A 19,612-nucleotide genomic window follows, 5' to 3' on the forward strand; every position below is an offset into this window, starting at 1 on the left:
TTTTTTAGTTTGATATAGTCCCAGGTGTTTATTTTTGCTTTTGTTTCCCTTGCCTGAGAAGACATATCTAGGAAAAATATTGCTAAGGTTGATGTGCAAGGGTTTGCTGCCTATGTTTCCTTCTAGGAGTTTTATGGTTTTAGGTCTCAAATTTAGGTCTTTAATCCATTTTGAGTTTATTTTTGTGTATGGTATAAGAAAGTGGTCCAGTTTCATTTTTTGCACATGCCTGTCCAGTTTTCCCAACATTTATTGAGGAGGCTGTCTTTTCACCATTGTATGTTTTTGCCTCCTTTGCCATAGATTAATTGATCATATGATTGTGGGTTTATTTCTGCACTATCGTTTCTATTCCATTGATCTCTGTGTCTGTTTTTGTGCCAGTACCATACTGTTTTGGTTACTATAGCTTTGTAGTATAGTTTGAAATCTAGACTTATACCTCCAGCTTTGTTCTTCTTTCTCAAGATTTTTTTGACTATTCAGGGTCTTTTGTGGTTCCGTACAAATTTTAGGATGTTTTTGTTCTAGTTCTGTGAAAAGTACTACTGGCATTTTGATAGGGACTGCATCCAACAGGTAGACTGCTTTGGGTAGGATGGACATTGTAACAATACTAATTCTTCCAATCCATGAGCATAGCATGTCTTCCTATTGGTTTGTGTCATCTCTGGTTTCTCTCATCAATATATCACCGTTTTCTGGGTATAGGTCTTTCACTTCCCAAACACTCTTCTAGCCTCTGATGTATCAGTTTGCTAATGCCCCATTTGTCAGAGCAGATCCCATGCCCAACCCAGGCTGAAGTAGGCTATGCCTCTCAGTGGAAGGATCTGCAGGTCCCACTGCAAGGACATGGATGCAGCGAGGGGAACAGGTGTGGCTGGCCGCCTGGGGCCATTGCTAGCACTTCGTCTCTCTGATCATGGATGAAACCAATCGTGCCTTATTTGTGAAAAAGCAAACACATTTTTTGATATAATGCAATGTGTAGAAAATTTACCTGCTGCCAATACAGGACAACTGGTAGCATCTGGTGGGCTTCTTAGTCTGTGGTGGGTATTGCATTAGGAAACCTTCTTGACAGACCCAGCGGGTTTTGTTCATGGTCTCATTTTTCTCCTGAAAGCACTGTCAGTACCATGTTTCAGTGTAGCAGGTGAGCACTAAGATACACATTTTCTCCTGACCGAATGTGGGAAATAGCAGGTGTATCTGTTTTCTTGTAGGTGTTTGCCCAGCTACTGTGAACACGGGGGCGAATGTTCCCAGTCCTGGGACACCTTCTCCTGTGACTGCGCGCACACTGGCTACACGGGCGCGACCTGCCATTCCCGTAAGCCTCACGCCTCACTGTTCGGATTTCCGTGCAGTTCTATTTTCCCTTTCTGATTTGGTGCCTATGTGTCTGTATCTGTGCAGCTGTGTGCTAGAAAGCAACAACGAGAACCAGTAGGTATTTTAGAGACTAATTTTTGTCTGGTTTGTTTATTTATTTATTTTAGAGGTGGGGAGGGGCCAGGGGAGAGGGAGGGAGAGAATCCCAGCCCAGTGTGGAGCCCGACATGGGGCTCGATCTCACGACCCTGAGATCATGACCTGAGCCAAAATCAGGGGTCCAACGCTTAACCAACTGAACCACAAGGTGCCCTTGTCTGGTTTATTTTTAATCAATTTTATTTCCTAGTGATGTTAAGGCAGCTTGCAGAAATCCATAGTACCAAATAGGATGAAAAAAAAAATAGCAGGCAAAGGAAAATAAGTATAGGAAGATAAAATATAACAAAAAGTGAAAAAACAAACAAACAACACCCCCCCCAAAATACAAAAAGCAATCTAGATGACATGATGGTGTTACTTGTTCTGTTCCTTGAGTTGGACCCAACTTTGGTTCTCAAGTCCTGTCTGCCAAAGTAAAGAGGACAAATTACTGATTGTCAGTGTTTATAAAATCAAACGAGGAGAGTCTCCAGAGGAGCACAAGTAAATGTTCAGGTCCTTGGCAATCTTGATGCTCTTTGATGCTGGTGGTGGTTAACACACTGGGAACTTGCCCCATGCCTGTGGGATCCTAGTTCCCTCTAGTTCTGCATGTTTCAACTCCTTTAATCAAACCTGCCCTAGAAGGTAAGTGCTTTATTTTCCACACTGTACGCTTGAGGAAAGAGAGGGGTCAGCTCCTTCGACTGTGGTGACACAGCTGCCAGCCAGAGCTCTCGACCCCCTCTCCATCCCATTTCTTCCACCTTGAACACAAGTCTCTTTCCTGAAGAATTACTTTCTCAATTTCACAGCTAGCCAAACTTTATTGACCCCTAATTCATTACCTACTAGAAGTTTATGACAGAGCCCGGAGATCCTCATTGTTTTCTAATCATTGGCTTTTGTTGTTTATGTGTTTATTCTACTTTTTCCTTTTTTTGTGTATCACTGCCGACATTTCTTTTTAAAAAAGTTTATTTATTTTTATTCCAATTCAATTGATTAACATATACTGTATTATTAGTCTCAGAGGTAGAGGTTAGTGAATCGTCAGTCTCATGTAACACCCAGTGCTCGTTACATCATGTGCCCTCCCCAGTGTCCATCACCCAGTTACCCCATCCCCCCACCTCCTCCCCTCCAGCAACCCTCAGTTTGTTTCCTATGATCAAGAGTCTCTAAAGGTTTGTCTCCCTCTCTGATTTTGTCTTGTTTAATTTTTCCCTCCCTTGCCCTATGCTCCTGTTTTGTTTCTTAAATTCCAATTTTGAGTGAAATCATATGATAGTTGTCTTTCTCTGATTGACTTATTTCACTTGGCAAATACCCTCTAGTTCCATCCACGTTGTTGCAAATAGCAAGATGTCATTCTTTTTGATGGCTGAGTAATATTCCATTGTGTATATATACCATCTTCTTTATCCATTCATCTGTTGATGGACAACTGGGCTCTTTCCATAGTTTGGCTATTGTGGACATTGCTGCTATAAACATTGGGGTGCAGGTGCCCCTTTGGATCACTACATTTGTATCTTTGGGATAAATACTTAGTAGTGCAATTGCTGGGTCATAGGGTAGCTCTATTTTCAACTTTTTGAGGAAACCTCCATACTGTTTTCCAGAGTGACTGCCGACATTTCTGAGTCCCTTCTTTTGTAGCACGTCTCCTCTCTCTGGGTCTTTAGAGAGATAGCATGACATGAAAATTCACTGAGCAAAGAACGGATTGTCATGTATCCAACCTTATGTGAACTGAACCCCAGGGAAGGAGGCATCAGTGTTGGGATGAGAAGACCTGGTCCCCAGCTCAGGGGGTTCCACAGAGGAGCCAGGAGGTTTTTTCAGGCGAAGGGAGGTGATTCACCCCCCCCCTAAAAATCCCATACGTTCACCCAGAGCAATTCTACCCGCATCTCTATTTACTATTATGGTGCCAGGTAAGAACTTGCCAAGATAACTCTATTTGGAAGTAGCTGGACTTCTGGGAAGTCTGAGGCTAAGTGACTGGTCTAGAGTTGCAGCTAGGAATGGGGGTGGCCTCCTACTTACAGTGTCTCCTCATCATATCTAACAAGTTGTCTTACACAGAGCAGATACCTACTGAATATTAATGACTAAGGAATGATTGCTAAAGTGTTATCATTAACTCTGGTTTAAACATCATTCCAAACAACTCTGATTTAAAAATTCACAGGTGTTATATAAAGGGTCTTTCACTTGTGGCCTTAATAATTTGATTTGGTCTAATAACTGAATGGACTTCATTGTGATTCTTTAACTGTATACCAAAATGAAGGTGAGATATTTCCAAATCCACAGTAAGGGATCAGAGACCTTTAGTTTTTGGTGTAAGTGCCCAGTGAGTGAGTCTGCATTCACATGTAGAGCAAGTGTCTTCCTAGGGTTTCCTCTTCTACCCTTGGTCCCCAGGTAGGTCCAGCCCCAACCCAAACGTAACCACTGTTATCACTTTGTGTCTGTCCCTCTGGACATTCTTCTAGGTGGTTACGAGCATATTTATGTATTTGTAGAAATATAAGCATGAGTGGACAAAATACCAGCACGTCTGGGAAAGCGATCCATATTGTCTCTGTGGCCATCAGAGTAGATGGTGCTAGGTGTGCTATTGATGGGGGCCAATCTAATTTGACACACTTGACACTTGGCCATATTTTATAAAAGAATGTTGTATTTTGCAAAATCCCTGGGCAAGTGAACATTACTTTGATCTTCTTCTTCTGTGAGAAGGGAGAAAAATCCCTCTGCCCTGCCCCACCCCCTCTCCAGGATTTTCTTCATTCTTCGAAATAGGCAGAGTTTTAAAGGGCAGACAATCCATAGAGTATAGAATGGCACCAGTTCTCCGCCCACGCTCTGCCCCCTCTGTCCCTACTAGGATCACTCTGCTCTGTGACTCTTGCCTGGCCACTTGCTGGGACTGTGTTCATGGATGCCAGGTCTCATCCTTAGGGTGCTGAGGGATCCAGTCTGCACTGTGCCAGAACCATTACTGTACTTCTTTCCTGGCTGCCATTAGCTACTTTTCAGGTTTTCAAAGGGTCTTTCCTGTCAAGGAAATGAGTGATGCACATGGAAGGTATTACTCAGTTGATTAGTCATTTAAACTTATTCTGAACATTAATTAAGTCCATCATCTGCAGATGTTAATCACTTGCCTTGTGGTAGCAAAACATTTATTGCACGTATAAAAAAATTCAACTAAAAATCAGGATACGTTGAAATTACCAAGAGACATTTCATGTATATATATTTTTTTGACTTTCAATTTGCTTGAATAATCATTTGCAAAGCATTTAAGGAAATTTCTTTTAAAACACACCTTATAAGTGGAATGAAGAAGAGTTGCTGATTTATAAAACTCATCTGGTAAACAATGCATTGCACCTGTAGATTGTTCTAAGTAAACAGAGGGTATAATTACTGAGTAATTTAATACATCGACATGGTTGTTAGATAATAACAGATCACTTAGGGAGATGAAGCCAGTTCACTTCAGATGCTTCGATATTATGACGCGGAATAGAAGTAGATAGTGTGAGTCCAGTTACCATGGTTTTGGGAAGAATCTTTTTTCTAGAGCAGGCAGCGTTCAGATCCACACGGTGATACCTCTTAAAATCTTTCACTCCAAGCTTCAGAGTCTTCATGCTGCCTGATTGACACAGGGGACAGACCACTCCCCTAGAGAAAATGTGCCCGAGAGCAAGGCAGAATGAGTATCACTGGGGAAAGTATCCCATCACTAACGACAGGGAGGAATCTTCCCCATTGCAGCCCCTGTCTGAGATCCCTGTCCTTTGCAGCTTTGTATGAGCAGTCCTGTGAAGCCCACAAGCACAGAGGAGACTCCTCAGGGCTCTACTATATCGATTCAGATGGAAGTGGCCCGCTTGGACCTGCTCTCGTATATTGCAACATGACAGGTACGCTAATAAGCTTTATTGTGCCAGTTAAGCTTGTGTAATTGGTTGCTGTGTGCAAAACCACGAGGTTTTACTTCGTAGAGCAACGTGTTCCTGTGCAACTATATATAAGCAATATTTCATTTTCCCTAGAAACCCAATTATAGGTGGTGGATGGATACAGGTGTGTCGTAAACAAGTTTTGCAGAGGACCAATGCATCCACCGTACTGAATGACAGCTGTCCATGGAATTGATGCAAATTCTTTTTTTTTTTTTAAAGATTTTATTTATTTATTTGACAGAGACAGAGACAGCGAGAGCAGGAACACAAGCAGGGGGAGTGGGAGAGGGAGAAGCAGGCTTCCTGCTGAGCCGGGAGCCCGATGTGGGACTCGATCCCAGGACCCTGGGATCATGACCTGAGCCGAAGGCAGTCGCTTAACCAACTGAGCCACCCAGGCGCCCGAATTGATGCAAATTCTAACACCTCTTTTACACGTGTGTGTGTGTGTGTCGGCAGCCACATTTTCTCCTGCGCTCACATCACATTTCACCAACAGAAAGGAAACCACCCTCCTTTACAAAACTTCCCGTGCTACTCTAGTGGTGTGGACCCAGCAGGCACTTTGACAACCGTAGAGTTTGTCCCTGCAAAGTCTGAGACACTGGTCAGGAAAGAGTCAGCTGTAAATGGTTCTCAGGTAACCATGACTTAGCTATAATTTGCTTTCTCTGCTCTGGCTATTTGTCACCTGGAGGGGGTTGCAATTTCTAGGTGGAAGGAGTTATTTGTGGGGGAATTTATGATGGCGGTTTGTGATGAGCTGAAAGTTCTGGTGCAGTTTTTATACCTCCTATCACCTCATACATAAAATCTGAGCATTTTGGCAGTGGTGAATCAAATGGTTTGATCTGAATTGGATCAATTATATCCTCCAGCCCCAAAACTATCCCCAGCTTTACACTGGATGCACATATGGTTGTTTGGGGCAAGCATTTTATCATCGATACTGACCAAAACATTGCAGTGTGATGATAAGAGATAAATATATTGACTTACCTTTACTGAAGGATGTGTGATCTATAAAGTATGTGAGGAAACGACCAAAGGGATCTTTCTAGATATTCTCAGCTCCAGTGGTTATAACAGGCCTTCAACTTATTCAATTTCTGTTTTGTTTTGCTGGCATTATCATGGCTCAAGTGAATGCCAAGAACAGAGAAAGCTAAATAAAAATGCTGGCATCCCCATAATACATTCTACTTTTATCAATCACGTGCTTAATTATCATAGAAGTCTAGGACACATTAAAATTTTCATATATTTTGTCCTATAAGAAAAGTTCCTTATACATTGAAAAATTTCAAGATCCATAGAAAAGTGAAAATGATCCTAGCTGGCACATTGCAAAGATGAATAAGGTTTCAATGACTGAAGCTGTTTTCTTGATAATTAACTGTTGGCAGGGTTGGTAAGGCTGAGGTCACGTTTATTAAAAAAAAAAGACACTTGCTGCCAAAAGGAATAACAAACAGCTAATTGCCTGATTGTCTGCAGTGTATGGTGATAATAAAAGAAAAATATTTTAATCATCCCAAGTGGACACGTGGTCCAGGCTTCACCAGGAAGCTTCCGTTGTGCATATTTATAAAGCACCTTTGGAATGTACCACTGGTTCAAAGACATTTGTTTTAATAGTGATTTCATAACATCACTGATGTGTTTTGATGGCCTGTCACTGCTGCTACCTTTTCGGAGTGAACCCACTACCAGAAGGAAGAGTAGTTATCGTCAAAGTGCAAAGAGAAAGTAAGAACAGATGCTCAGCTTTTAATTTTGGTTAACATAGGAAACTATCTGATGATAGATAAGCCGAGTTTTTTTTTCTTTCTTTTAATCCTCGAGGCAAGAAGGAGCCTCTAAATACAGGAAGGAAAAGGTAAAATCTTCCGGTTAACCCTCCTGGTCAACCCTCCTGGTCAATTTTATATACAAGATGAAGGCCTTGCAAACTGTCTCCTGAGGATGTGAATCATCTTCCTCCCCTGAGTGACTCGAAGAAATGCTCAAGTATAGGCACAAAACTGAAGAGGTGAAAAAAGAAAAGTGCCTAACAGCATTGAACACCTCTGTCCTCGGTACCCACTCTGCGCGAGGCTCGGCGGTAACCGCGGCAGCGAACGGAGTAGCACATACCCCTCCCCCAGTGCGGTGCGCACGTCTGTGTGGGGAACCAGACAGCGTAGGGCAGCTAATGGAGCAGGTGGTCTGGTGCAGGGCGGCAGGTGTTTTGACGTGAATACAGCGGGGGCGGGGGGCACAGACCGTGGAAGGGGGGGTCACAATTTTAAATAGAGGGGTCAGGAAAGCACTCAGTTTGAAAGTTACGTTTGAGCCAACCACATAAAAGAAGCAGCTTTGAGAAAACCTGAGCAAGCCTTCAAGGGGAGGGAATGCGATCCAGGGAGCCTGGTGTGTTGGACAAACGCGGGTGGAGGGACCAGAGGGTGGCCCTCGAGTCAGAAGCTGGGAAGTGACAGGTCCAGGACTCACACAGCAGAGCAGTTTGGGCCTTTAACCACCACGCTGTGCCAAGAGGGAGCAAGGAGACCGGTTAGCGGGACCCTCCAGTAGTGGAGCCAAGATGGTGGTGGCACCGAGCGGGTGGGAGCGGAGAAGGGGAGGAGGTCGGAGTCCGAATCCGTGGACCGGATGTGGCTGGAGAAAGACAGGCATCCGGAAAGTCTTCCATGTTTGGATCCGAGCCCTGGAAGGAAGGTGCGGATACTATCAGCAGGGAAGACGCAGGTCTGAAAAGGAATACCAGGATTCCCGCCGTGAATACCTGAAGTTTGGGTTGCCAGCTGTTCGTCTAGTTAGTGAGGACCTGTTGCTCATAAAACCGAGTGTAATGTGTCATCTGAAAGCCCGCTGGGTGGTTATAACATCCTTGGCAACACAAACTTTTAAAAATATATTTTGGAGAATGACTTTATACATTAATTGAACAGCCCAGCAGGCTCCCATTTGCTTTGTGGGGGCTGGTGGACACTGTGAGCATCCCACAGCAACGTGGGGCATCTCTGGGTCCCCACACCCTTGTCCACTGTCCACTGAAGGGCAGCTCTGCTCTCGGCAGGACGGAATCTGGGGCAGCATCCCAGGAGAAGCTGTGCTTCATGAAGCTTCCCAAGAAATTCTGATGTACACACAGATTTAGAAGCCACCGCCCCGGGGCTGAGGATCTTTGGTTTTACTGTGTACAGCCTGCTCTGTCTCCACCAAAATTAAAATGGAAAGAGAGCAAAGGGCATCACGGAATGGAGAAATAGAACTAACACAGATGTTAAAATTCTGGTGCCACTATTCATTTTTCTGTCCAGGCAGTTGTCCTGTTGTTCCAGTTTGTATAGGTGGCTGTGGGTGAAATTTAATGATCCACCACTGCATCCACAAAGGCAACAAGAATCGTTCACATACATTAAGATAATATCTAAGGCATTGATTGTGCAAATTAAACCTCTTCCAAACTCTCTAATTTAATCTTGGAAAGTCTTAGAGTTTTAAAGCACGCATACACACGTGTGTGTATGTGTGTAGGAATTCATGAAAATTAGGGATAATAATTTAATGATTGATATTGCTATAGTTTTTATTATCAAATAATACTTAATGACTATGTATGTCTTCATATTACTTTGCAAATGACCAAGCATTAAGTACAGATCATTGTATCATAAGACCTTTTGAGTAATTAAGTTTTTTAAAGAAGTTTATAGCTGCCTTTCATAAAAGAAAACTCCTGAATTTAGTATGTTCTTATTCTATGTGATGAGATAAATGTTATAAAGTTCCATGAATCAGGATTGAGTTGGAACATGGAACACACAGACACACACACATCCTGCTTTGTTAAAAATACTGCAGAGAGGATTTCCAATAATGAGGATTTCCAATAATGTTAAACACCAAGGGTGTTTAACACTGGGGGAGTGGGGCCGTCTGTGCCCACCTGAAACCCCTCACAGTTGTCCTTTGCTGTGTTCATAGTTGTGCTCCAGATACTGGTTCCCAGACATGGCACCATGGGAACACTTGTCCCAGAGAGGAGATGGCATGCGGTCAGAGCAAAGACTCATGAACATCAGGTTCATATGAATCAACAAGCCGAGGACTCGGTCTGTTGCACACCTGCCCACTCCCCCCCCGTCAGATCCTGATTCATCGACTCAGTGTGTCAATAACCCAGCACTTCTTACTCATTGTTACCATGGACTCCGTCACAGTTATGCAAACCGTGCCACTGTGTTTCTTAAACAGCCTTCTTCCTGTGACAGAAAAATGTGACTGGCCTCCAGCCGGCATCATGGTATAACAGAGGACACTCAGCCCAGTTGCTTTACATACAGCTCACGTTAATTAAAAAAAAAAAATACGGAATGGGCACCAGTCAAGCCATCCTGCTATGCTTTTTATGTGTGTGTATTTGTATAGATTTTCTGTTTCTTTCACCTCTGTCTTCCTGCAGCAGTTCCTGTCTCAGCACAATCAAACACCTCCCTTTCCAGTCAGACATTCAATTCAGGCATTCATTCACTCATCCTCCACACTTGACCGCTGAGCCATGGAGCTCACCTGGAAGCCCGCAGGTGCCACATCGAATTAGAGTAAGAAGAAGGAACGAACTTCTCTCATAGACCTTCAGACCTTCAGACTAGGGAGGGAGACGGATGTAATTCAGCTAACTAAACATTTTATGAATATTATAAGTATGCATTTGCTATTTTAAATACAGGCATACCTCATTTTATTGTGCTTTGCTTTACTGAACTTGGCAGATTTGCTTTTTTTTCTTTTTTTTGAAACAAATTAAAGGTTTGTGTCTACCCTGGGTGGGACAAGTCTACCGGCACCATTTTCCAACAGCACCTGCTCACTTTGTGTCTCTGTGGCACATTTTGGTAATGCTCACAATATTTCTAACTATTTTGTTAAAATTATATTTGTTATGATGATCTGTGATCAGTGATCTTTGGTGTTACTATTGTAGTTGTTTTCAGGCACCATGAACTATGTACTTCTAAGACCGCGAACTTCATTGGTAAATGTTGAATGTGTTCTGACCGCTATACCAACTGGCCATTTCCACATCTAGATCCCTCTCTGTCCTTGGGCTCCCTATCCCCAAGACACAACAGTATTGAAAGACCAATTAATAACCCTACGGTAGTCTCTAAGTGTTCACCTGAAAGGAAGAGCCACACACCTCTCACTTTCGATCAAAAGCTAGACATGATTAAAGCTTAGTGAGGAAGGCATGTGGAAAGCTAAGGCCTCTTGTGCCAGTTAGCCAAGTTGTGAATGCGAAGGAAAAGCTCCTGAAGGAAATTAAAAGGGCCACCTCAGTGAACACTTGAATGATAGGAAAGTGAAACCGCTTTATTGCTGATGTGGAGAACGTTTGGTGGATAAAAGGTCAAGCCAGCCATGACATTCCCTTCAGCCAAAGCCTAACCCAGAGTGAGGCCCTGGCTCTCTTCACTTCCATGAAGGCGGAGAGAGGGGAGGAAGCTGCAGAAGCAAAGTCTGAAGCTAGCAGAGATCGGTTCCTGAGGTTTAAGGAAGGAAGCCGTGTCTGGGGCGTAAAAGTGCAAGGCGAAGTAGGAGGTGCCAATGGAGGAGCTGCGGCAAGTGATCCAGAAGATGGAGCTGAGGTCATTACTGAAGGCGGCTCCACCGACCCACAGATTTTCAGTGTGGATGCAAGAGCCTCCCACAGGAAGAAGATGCCATCTAGGACTTTCCTGGCTAGAGAGGAGAAGTCAGTGCCTGTCTTCCAAGCTTCCAAGGACAGGCTGATCGTCTTGTCAGGGCCAATGCAGTTGGTGACTTTTAACTTGTAGCAGGTGCTTCTTTATCATTTCTCAAATCCTCAGGCCCTTAGGAGTTATGGTAAATCTACTCTGCCTGTGCTCTGTAAATGGAACAGCAGAGCCTGGAGGACAGCACATCTGTTTACAGCACGGTTTACTGAATGTTTTAAGCCCACTGTTGAGACCCACTAAGGAAGAAAAAAGAAAAGATTGCTTTCACACTATCATCACTTACTGACTATGCACCTGATAGTCGCACAAGAGTTCCGATGGAGTTGGACAATGAGATTTATGTTATTTTCATGTCTGCTAACACAACATCCATTCTGCAGCCCATGGATCAAGGAGTCATTTCAACTTGCAAGTCTTTTTAAAATTTTTAAATTAATTATATTTATTTTTTATTGGAGTATAACTTATAGTGTTATACTGGTTTCAAGTATATAGGGGTACAGTATAATGATTGAACGGTTCTATGCATGACTCAGTGCTTATCATGATAAGTATGCTCTTGATTCCCTTTATCTCCTTCACCCACCCCTCCCACCCAACTACCCTCTGGCAACCACCAGTTGGTTCTCTGTATTTAAGAGTCTTTGTCTCTTTTTTTTTCTTTATTTCTTATTCAAGTTTTCTTATTTAAGAAGTACATTTCATAGGACTCTACTTGCCGTACATAGTGATTCCTCTGATGGGATCTGGGCTAAGTCAGTTGGAAACCTTCTGGGAAGGACTCACCATCCTAGATGCCATGAAGAACATTCATGATTCGTGGGGAGAGATCAACATATCAACGTTGTTAGGAATTTGGAAGAAGTAGATTCCAGTCTTCATGGATGACTTTGAGGGGTTCAAGACTTAAGAGGAAAAGGTCACTGCAGAAGTGGTGGAAATAGCAAGCGAACCAGAATTAGAAGTGAAGCCTGAAGATGGGACTGCTGCCATCTCAGGATACAGCTTGAACAGATGAAGAGTTTCTGCTGAAGAATGAGCAAAGAAAGTGGTTTCTTGAGGTGGGATCTACTCCTGGTGAAGATGGTTGAAAAAACAAAGGATTTAGAATATTACATCAACTTAATTGATAGTTTGAAAGAAATTCTTCTGTGGGTAAAATGCTATCAAACATCATCCCATGCTACAGAGATATCATTCATGAAAGGAAGAGTCAATCAATGTTACAAACTTCATTGTTGTCTTATTTTAAGAAACGGCCACAGCTGTCCTGACCTTCAGCAATCACCACCCTGATCAGTCAGCAGCCATCACCATCAAGGCAAGACCATCCAGCAGCAAAGCAGATTACAGCTTGCTAAGAGCTCAGATGATGGTTAGCATTTTTTAGCAATGAAGTATTTTTAATTAAGGTATGTACATTTTTTAGACATAATGCTATTGCACACTTAATATTGACTCCAGTATGGTGGAAACAGAACTATTATATGCAGTGGAAACCAAAAAGTTCTTCTGACTCACTGTCTTGCAGTATATGTTTTATTGTGGTGGTCTGGAACCGGACCTGCAATATCTCTGAGGTATCCCTGTATATAGGAACACTTGTTGGAAATTTGTAAAAAAAAAAAAAAAAAAAGGCTCTGAGTGTGGGTTGGTGAGTTTATTTCATGAACACATGCACAGCTGGTACAGTATATATTTTTCTTTGCTTGGAAAGAGTCATGATTTCATTGTTCTCTGCTTTGCTCTTGAAAACTGAGATTGACAGTAACATGGCATCATCATATGTCATGCGTGGCAAGTTTTGTTTGAAAATAGTATCTCTTACAGAAAATTCTATAGTGTTGAAATGTTAGAATTTCTAAGAAAAAAAAAGAGAGAAAGAGAGAGAAAAGCTGCTCTTTGATGATTGTCATGCACCATGACCCTGCATCTTTTTATATTGGCTTTTGCCTGGAAAGAATCCTTCCTGCTCCCACTGAGGGGACATCATTCTGGCTGATCTCCTGCAGCTCCTAAAAGGAGTTCCGAAAGTAGGCATGCCCAGGGTGCGTGGGGACACACAACTTCCTGAGCAGGTCCTGTTACTGCTCCCAACAGGGGAGAAAAGACACATGTTTTGGGAAATTTCGTTTTCCTGCTCTCATCACCACAGCCCTGCCTGCGGATGGACAGGCAAATGGTCTTGAGGAACAATAAAAATACAACACTCAGATTGCAGCTCAGCCAGCAGCATGCCCAGTTAATTGCCTTGGCATCTGAAGATGGCCAGAGCAATAGTTTTCAGTCTTTCGATGCCACCTGGTTCACTCTCCCCATTTACCAAGTATGACATTGAAGGCTTAGAGAATTTTTTGACTTTTCCAAGAGCACAGATTATAACCTATATTCTCTCATTGACCATGACACAATTCTCTGTCCATATCTAATTTTATAAGTGTATACATAATGTTCTCCCCGAGGAAATTATTCTGCTTTCTTGCTGTGTGGTGGGCTGAAATGCGAGGGGAGACGCTAATGACATTTCATGGTATTTGAGCATTTGGGAGGTGCCCAGCGCGGGGCCACACACATGTATCTCTTGCCTCAAGAGACTGTGAGTCGTGTTGAAGAAGTGTCCTTCCATGTTAAATAGCAGGTGCCTACACTAATGAATGAGCAGACACATAAAGCTGCATTTTATGTGACCTATTAAGTGAAAAGATCATTCTCTGAAATCCCCAGAGAAGAAGGCTGTGAAGTAGCTACATTCTCTTGGGGGTTAGTAGTGTCTTAGAGCATTTTCTTGTGTGGAAAATATTAAAGTAAATCATGCAAAGCTCAAGGCTTCAGAACTGTTGACAAGAACGGCAGCCCTTCTAAGGGCCCTAATGCAAATATTGACTGGGAGGGACGCAAAGGCATGGGGCTGAGACAGGACCACCTCTGGGCCTCTCCCGGGACCTGGAGGCTGCCTGCTTGGAGGAGTCATCCTTCCCCTCAGTGAAACACAGACATCTAATCCTCCCCGGCTCTGGTAGACAGACACCATGGCAGGGCCAGAGCCTCCAAGACCTAGGGCAGGGGCAGATTGGAGCCCCCCATTGTCCTCCTCGGGGCCCCCACTGGACGTTCACAGCAGCCGCTTGGCCATCACCAGCCCCGTGTGCACATATGTGCACCTCAATGCCCGTGATCTAGTTCTATTCCCCCCGGGAGTGTTTTCCTTTGAAAAACAGGAGACGGCTCAGGTGCACGAGGCACTCCGGAAAGGTCACGGACCTCAGCAGTCTTTGAGAACTTGACCTACTCAGAAAGCCCGGTGGCTCACACTGGATTGCTTGGAAATGCATGGTGAAGTTGCATGGTTTCCTGAAGTTGAGCAAGGGGGTGTCCCTAGGCTTCCCTTCGTGTTCTGTGCGGCAGGAGGCCTCGGCCGAGTAACAGATGGTGGCCACCTGCTGTGGTGTTTCCCTCCGGAGAGTAACGCAGTGGAGTTCTGAGAAGCTTTGGGGCTGTACCTCTCAGGACGCGGTGTTCATGTCATCTTGGTGTCATCAGGCATCCCGGGACACCTGCTAGTCTTTGCATCCGTCCGCCATCCTGTGTCACTGTGAGCACGCCTTTTCCACTGGTTCCTCATCTGCACATGGGAGGTGACGGGTCCAATCGCCTCACACGTTGCCTTCCTCCTCTCCTTTGAACTCGAGCACCCCTTTTCCATCGGAAGAGATGCAGGCAGCTGGCTTCATTCCCAAAGAGGTGGTGTTGGACCCAACTCGGACTTCATTTCAGGCATCTGTCAGAAAGGGGATTTTTGCCTTCCCTTTCCTCGAGATTAATTTCCAGCTCCTGAGTGACAGGCTGATCACCTAGACAGGCATCAAGTTTTTTGTGATGAAGTCTTTTTTTTTTCTTTTTTCTCAGGAAGATGAAAATGAGCATAGCTGATATGCTTTGGAGTCATGTTTACCTGACTGTTAAAAATAAAAATGTGTTTCTTTTCCCCATTCAACCACCTGTTTTTCCCTCGAAGCCTCCTTGTATAGTTCAGAGATACGTTATACAGTGTAGGAAGGGTTGCAAATTGCAAAGTGGATATAATTTGGCAAAATACAGAGAAACTAGAGGGTGTCATATGATATGGTGAGTCAGTGTTATTTTTTTATATCCTGCTTACCAAACCAAACCGTCAAGTTAATTTAGGTTGATTTGCCTAAACGAGTGGTGGGCCGGGAGCACGGACAGCCTCCCTGCTCGTGTGCCGATGAAAGGCTCCACTGAGCTGGATGAGCACGACATGATGTGGTCTGATGCAACAGTTCAAAAATCCTGTTTAAATTTTTCCCTCATTACAATTAATTTCCTCAGATCCCGTTTGTGCTTCATATTACAGTGAATAACAGCAAAGTATTTTTCCAGCACGCTGGTCACTTAAATTCCTTGGTCTGTCTCCTCATCCTTGGGAGCTTAGGTTATATTGCATCTCAAAGGTGCTTTCCCAGTTACAGTTCGGAAATCTATGAAAGTCCTACGTTATGGCACATCAGGGAAACCTAACCTGCCCTCGCTGGGGTCTTGGAAATGATATATCCAGAAAGGGCAATCATTGAAATTTCTCTGTTTTTTCAAAAGGCAGCTTTGAGATTCTGTTCATGCTTTGCCTTCCCTCCACTTGAAAAAGATTTTTCTGATTACATTTTAACCATGCAAGACCGTGAATCCATCACAGTGACCACTAGCCTGTATGAGCCACTCAAGTACAGCATTTTTCTTAGTACCATAAGCCATGAAAATAAATGATACACCAGCATTAGAACTGATGAACTCCCAAACAGAGCACATGGCTTCTCCATGGCTACTCTTACCCCGTTTTGTCTGATGGAAGAAACCCTGACCGTGAATGTGAGTAGGTAATTGCAAAAAATAACACCAGGTCCATTTAAGTAATTTTCTGGGAAAATGTTGAAATATAAAATGTCTGGTGAAAACATGATTGGGGGTGGGGAACCTGTGGGATTCAAGTTGCTATAGGAACACTCGCAGCCCCTTCAGCTGAGCAGAGAGAGGGGATGATCTATTAAGCCTTTTTTCCTAACTGACTATATGACTGCATTAATCATGCTGACTCACAGTCTCTTCCTGTTCCCGCTAGATTTTGCATATTTGGTGATGTTTTTCATAGGCTTTGAGCTAGAGTTCTTTCCATGAAGGAAAGAACTTGGGGTTCTCTTCCCTGGATCTCTGGATGTAATCGGTGCATGTGGGGTCTGTGAGCACCAATGTGGCTGTTAGATTTTTCCCGGGGCAGGACAGGGGAGGGGCTGGTGGGGAGTGCTCTGAGGGTTCCTGGTAGCATCATTTTGACTTTTTAACCTTGTTTAGGTATTAGCCATTAAAAGTGATAAGAACAAACCTCATGCGACTGTTTCAAGCCCCTATAATTTGGAAATATGTAGACTGATCATGTATGTACCAGATGCGTGTTACAGAGGAAGTTACGTGACTTGATGTTATAAATGTAGTTGAGTTAGGACAACTTGAAGCCAGGCTTTTAGCCACTGAACCGTGGGCCTTTTACACTGTGGGAGGAGCTATATTTGGGGGAAGGTAAAAGAAGGCTAGATGTGTCTCTTCTTGTTTTAAACATTGTGGAGTGCTCATTCATTGTTTTTAAATCTCTTTTAAAAAATATAGGTAATCAATATAACAGAAATATATCAGAATTTGCCAGCAGACATTTGTGTAGCTGTGGTTCCTGCCAGGAATGGTTATATTGGCTTCTCCAAGGCGCTGCATTATTTAGTACTGGCCACTGAATGAGTTGCTGACACAAGATCAGTCAAATTTTTGTCAAAAATACTTATTTCCTATCATTTTGCATGATCACCTGAGCTGCTTATTCCTCCCATGTGTCCCTTATGTATTTCTCTGATTACCAGAGGAAAAGATGCTCAGTCTGACGAGGAATATACATATTAAAAAAATGTATATATATATATATATATATGGGTGTGTGTGTGTATATATACACACACAATAAAAACTTAGTTTTGTTTTTACGGTAACGGAAAGAAATAAATTAAGGGACAAAAAGTTTTGTTTATAACTTTGAGTATTGTAACACAGAATTTTAAGAACTGGCCCCCCTGAAATTGTTGGCTGCATTCAGGGTAAAACAAATTCCAATAAAGAGAGTCCCCATTATTAACAGTTTAACAATGTCCCTTATGTTGATTCCAATGTCAAAGAGACCTGATTGCTACAAACATAAAAACCTTAATTCAGATAAAAGTGGCTTCCGGCTTTCACATTTATTTTTAATTGCTCCAACCTAGTCACAGTCTCTTTCTCCCCCCGCCCCTCCAACCCCGTTTCTGCCCAGAAGACACCACCTGGACTTCAGTGCAGCACAATGGCTCCCACTTGGCCAGGGTCAAAAGCTCGAATGGAGAAAGCCCCCACCCCGTGTTTCTCAAGTACACAGCCAGCATGGACCAGCTCCAAGCCATCATTGACCGTGCGGACCACTGCCAACAGGAGCTGGCCTTCCACTGCAAGAAGTCAAGGCTTTCAACTGGCCACGGTGAGTAGTGGGAGTCATCAGCCATCGTGGGCTGCCGTGCCCGCAGGTGGCAGGGGCCTGCCACAGGTGCATGAGGACTCATGGCCATAACGCCCATGTCACAATCTGGAAGTTACAGAGGTGCTTTTCCTCGGAGCGAAGAGCAAGGTCAATATGTGTTGCTCCTTGCTCAAAGCTGTGAATGATCTATGAAGTCTCTTCCCAGACTCAAGTGGGCAACCGATCCATGAAAGCCTCTTTACGAGCACAAACGCTTGGTGCTCATCCACCATGAAGGGCAGCGACGCCTCAAGAATGTTTTATCTTAGAAAAGATGGCTGACATCACGCATGGCTTAGTTATCTGGAGGTGATTATTCCATGAGATTCTTTTCATGGACTGAATGTTATTAGTCTCTTGCGTAATTATTAACCAGGGAACAATGTTGGTATCATGAAGCTCCTCTCAGACAACATACCTGCTGGTGGCTCATTTTTCATATCTATTCTATTCTTGAAAATTCTATTTTTGGTTTTGTATTTTCTTCCTTTGGAATACCTCATTTTGTCAGAACGTGCAACCCCGCTGCCCTCATGACACTCCTTGGTTTTCGGGAGGCTGATCAGCATCTGGGGAGTGGAGTGAGTGGAGGGCAGTAGTCAGGGTCCTCTGAGTTCAGGTTCCGAGCCTGTCGCTCAGCGGCCCTGGGATTCATCCCTCAGAGTCTTTAGCACTCAGACACTAACCTTGCCAGGACCTAATTGCACAACATTGATAAAATGCATGAAGCAAACGCTACTTATTTGCCCCTCTCCGATGTATTGAATGCATAGTTAGTGCTAGAGGGTTTAGTGCTTACTGTGAGTTGATTTCTGCCAAATAGATGACTGAGCTAAACTGGTATGTTCCCGGAGGAAGGAGAAAGCAGCCTCCAGGGGAGGAACTCGGTGCTACGGAATAATGTGGGTTGGGCTGTCGGACCAGGGAAAGGAGGCGAAGGCGGAGCAGTGTTGACACCAACTGCTAGCGGGGTCAGAAAGCAAAACCACCCAGTGAACCCGGGAGCAAACTCGTGCACGCTGGCGTGTGGTCTGTCCCACAACCTGGACATACCGTGTGGGTCAGTAAAGAATCCCCACACAGAGGGCCAGTGTCTCCCTCATTGATTTGCAAGTGATTCCTTGATTGTCTTCCTTCCCATAGCAATGTATAAAGCAGCAACAGAAGCAACAAAACCAAGTCTTTAGCTAGGGTTGGGGTAAAAGATGGAATGAGGAAAAGCTTTTAAACTTGTTAAACACCCGCTGAAGAGACAAAACGAGGGACTTCATTATTATGTGGGTTGCCCTGAGGAGGAGGTTGTGCATGAAGACATGACAGGATAGACCCAGCGGGCCTGCAGTGGGCTTGAGGTGGCTGCATTTCTTATATTCTGCTACTGGAGAATTTGTAGTACAAACCTCACTTAGACAGACTCAGTACAGACCTGTATAATTCCAGAAGCTCTTAATTCGGGTGCAGATGAGGTAGGCCTAAAATAGCATAGCCTAATACGCCTTAAAATGGTTGCACTAATTCGCGGTGCATCATCGATAGACAGGAATGGGCGAGCGCAGCATGATGCTACCCTTGAGTGGGAGGAGTGGTAACAAGGAGCCTCCACCGGGAGCCTTCAGTGGAATGTCGCAGTGTGGAACCACGCCAGGTGGCTGCCGCGTGCGGAGCAGGGAGATTAAGAGTGTCATAGAGAGGACTGGGAATGGGAATGTCCGTCGAAATCCACTTTTTCCCCAAGAATTTCCTCGTGTTCAAATACTCAGACGTTATCAGGAACC

The 19,612-nt window shown here is 43.9% G+C and overlaps 1 protein-coding gene across 1 annotated transcript in view; it reads left to right on the plus strand.

The window, feature by feature from the left end:
* The window catches only part of LOC110584359 (contactin-associated protein-like 3), a 141,030-nt gene that overhangs the window by 84,143 nt on the left and 37,275 nt on the right, over positions 1 to 19,612 (plus strand). Inside the window, exons 9-11 of the mRNA XM_021694387.1 lie at positions 1,230 to 1,336; positions 5,307 to 5,426; positions 17,601 to 17,798. Coding sequence (XP_021550062.1) covers positions 1,230 to 1,336; positions 5,307 to 5,426; positions 17,601 to 17,798 — 425 coding nt within the window. The remainder of the gene's footprint in view (positions 1 to 1,229; positions 1,337 to 5,306; positions 5,427 to 17,600; positions 17,799 to 19,612) is intronic.

This window comes from Neomonachus schauinslandi, chromosome 13, assembly GCF_002201575.2.
Source record: "Neomonachus schauinslandi chromosome 13, ASM220157v2, whole genome shotgun sequence".
Lineage (NCBI taxonomy): Eukaryota > Metazoa > Chordata > Mammalia > Carnivora > Phocidae > Neomonachus > Neomonachus schauinslandi.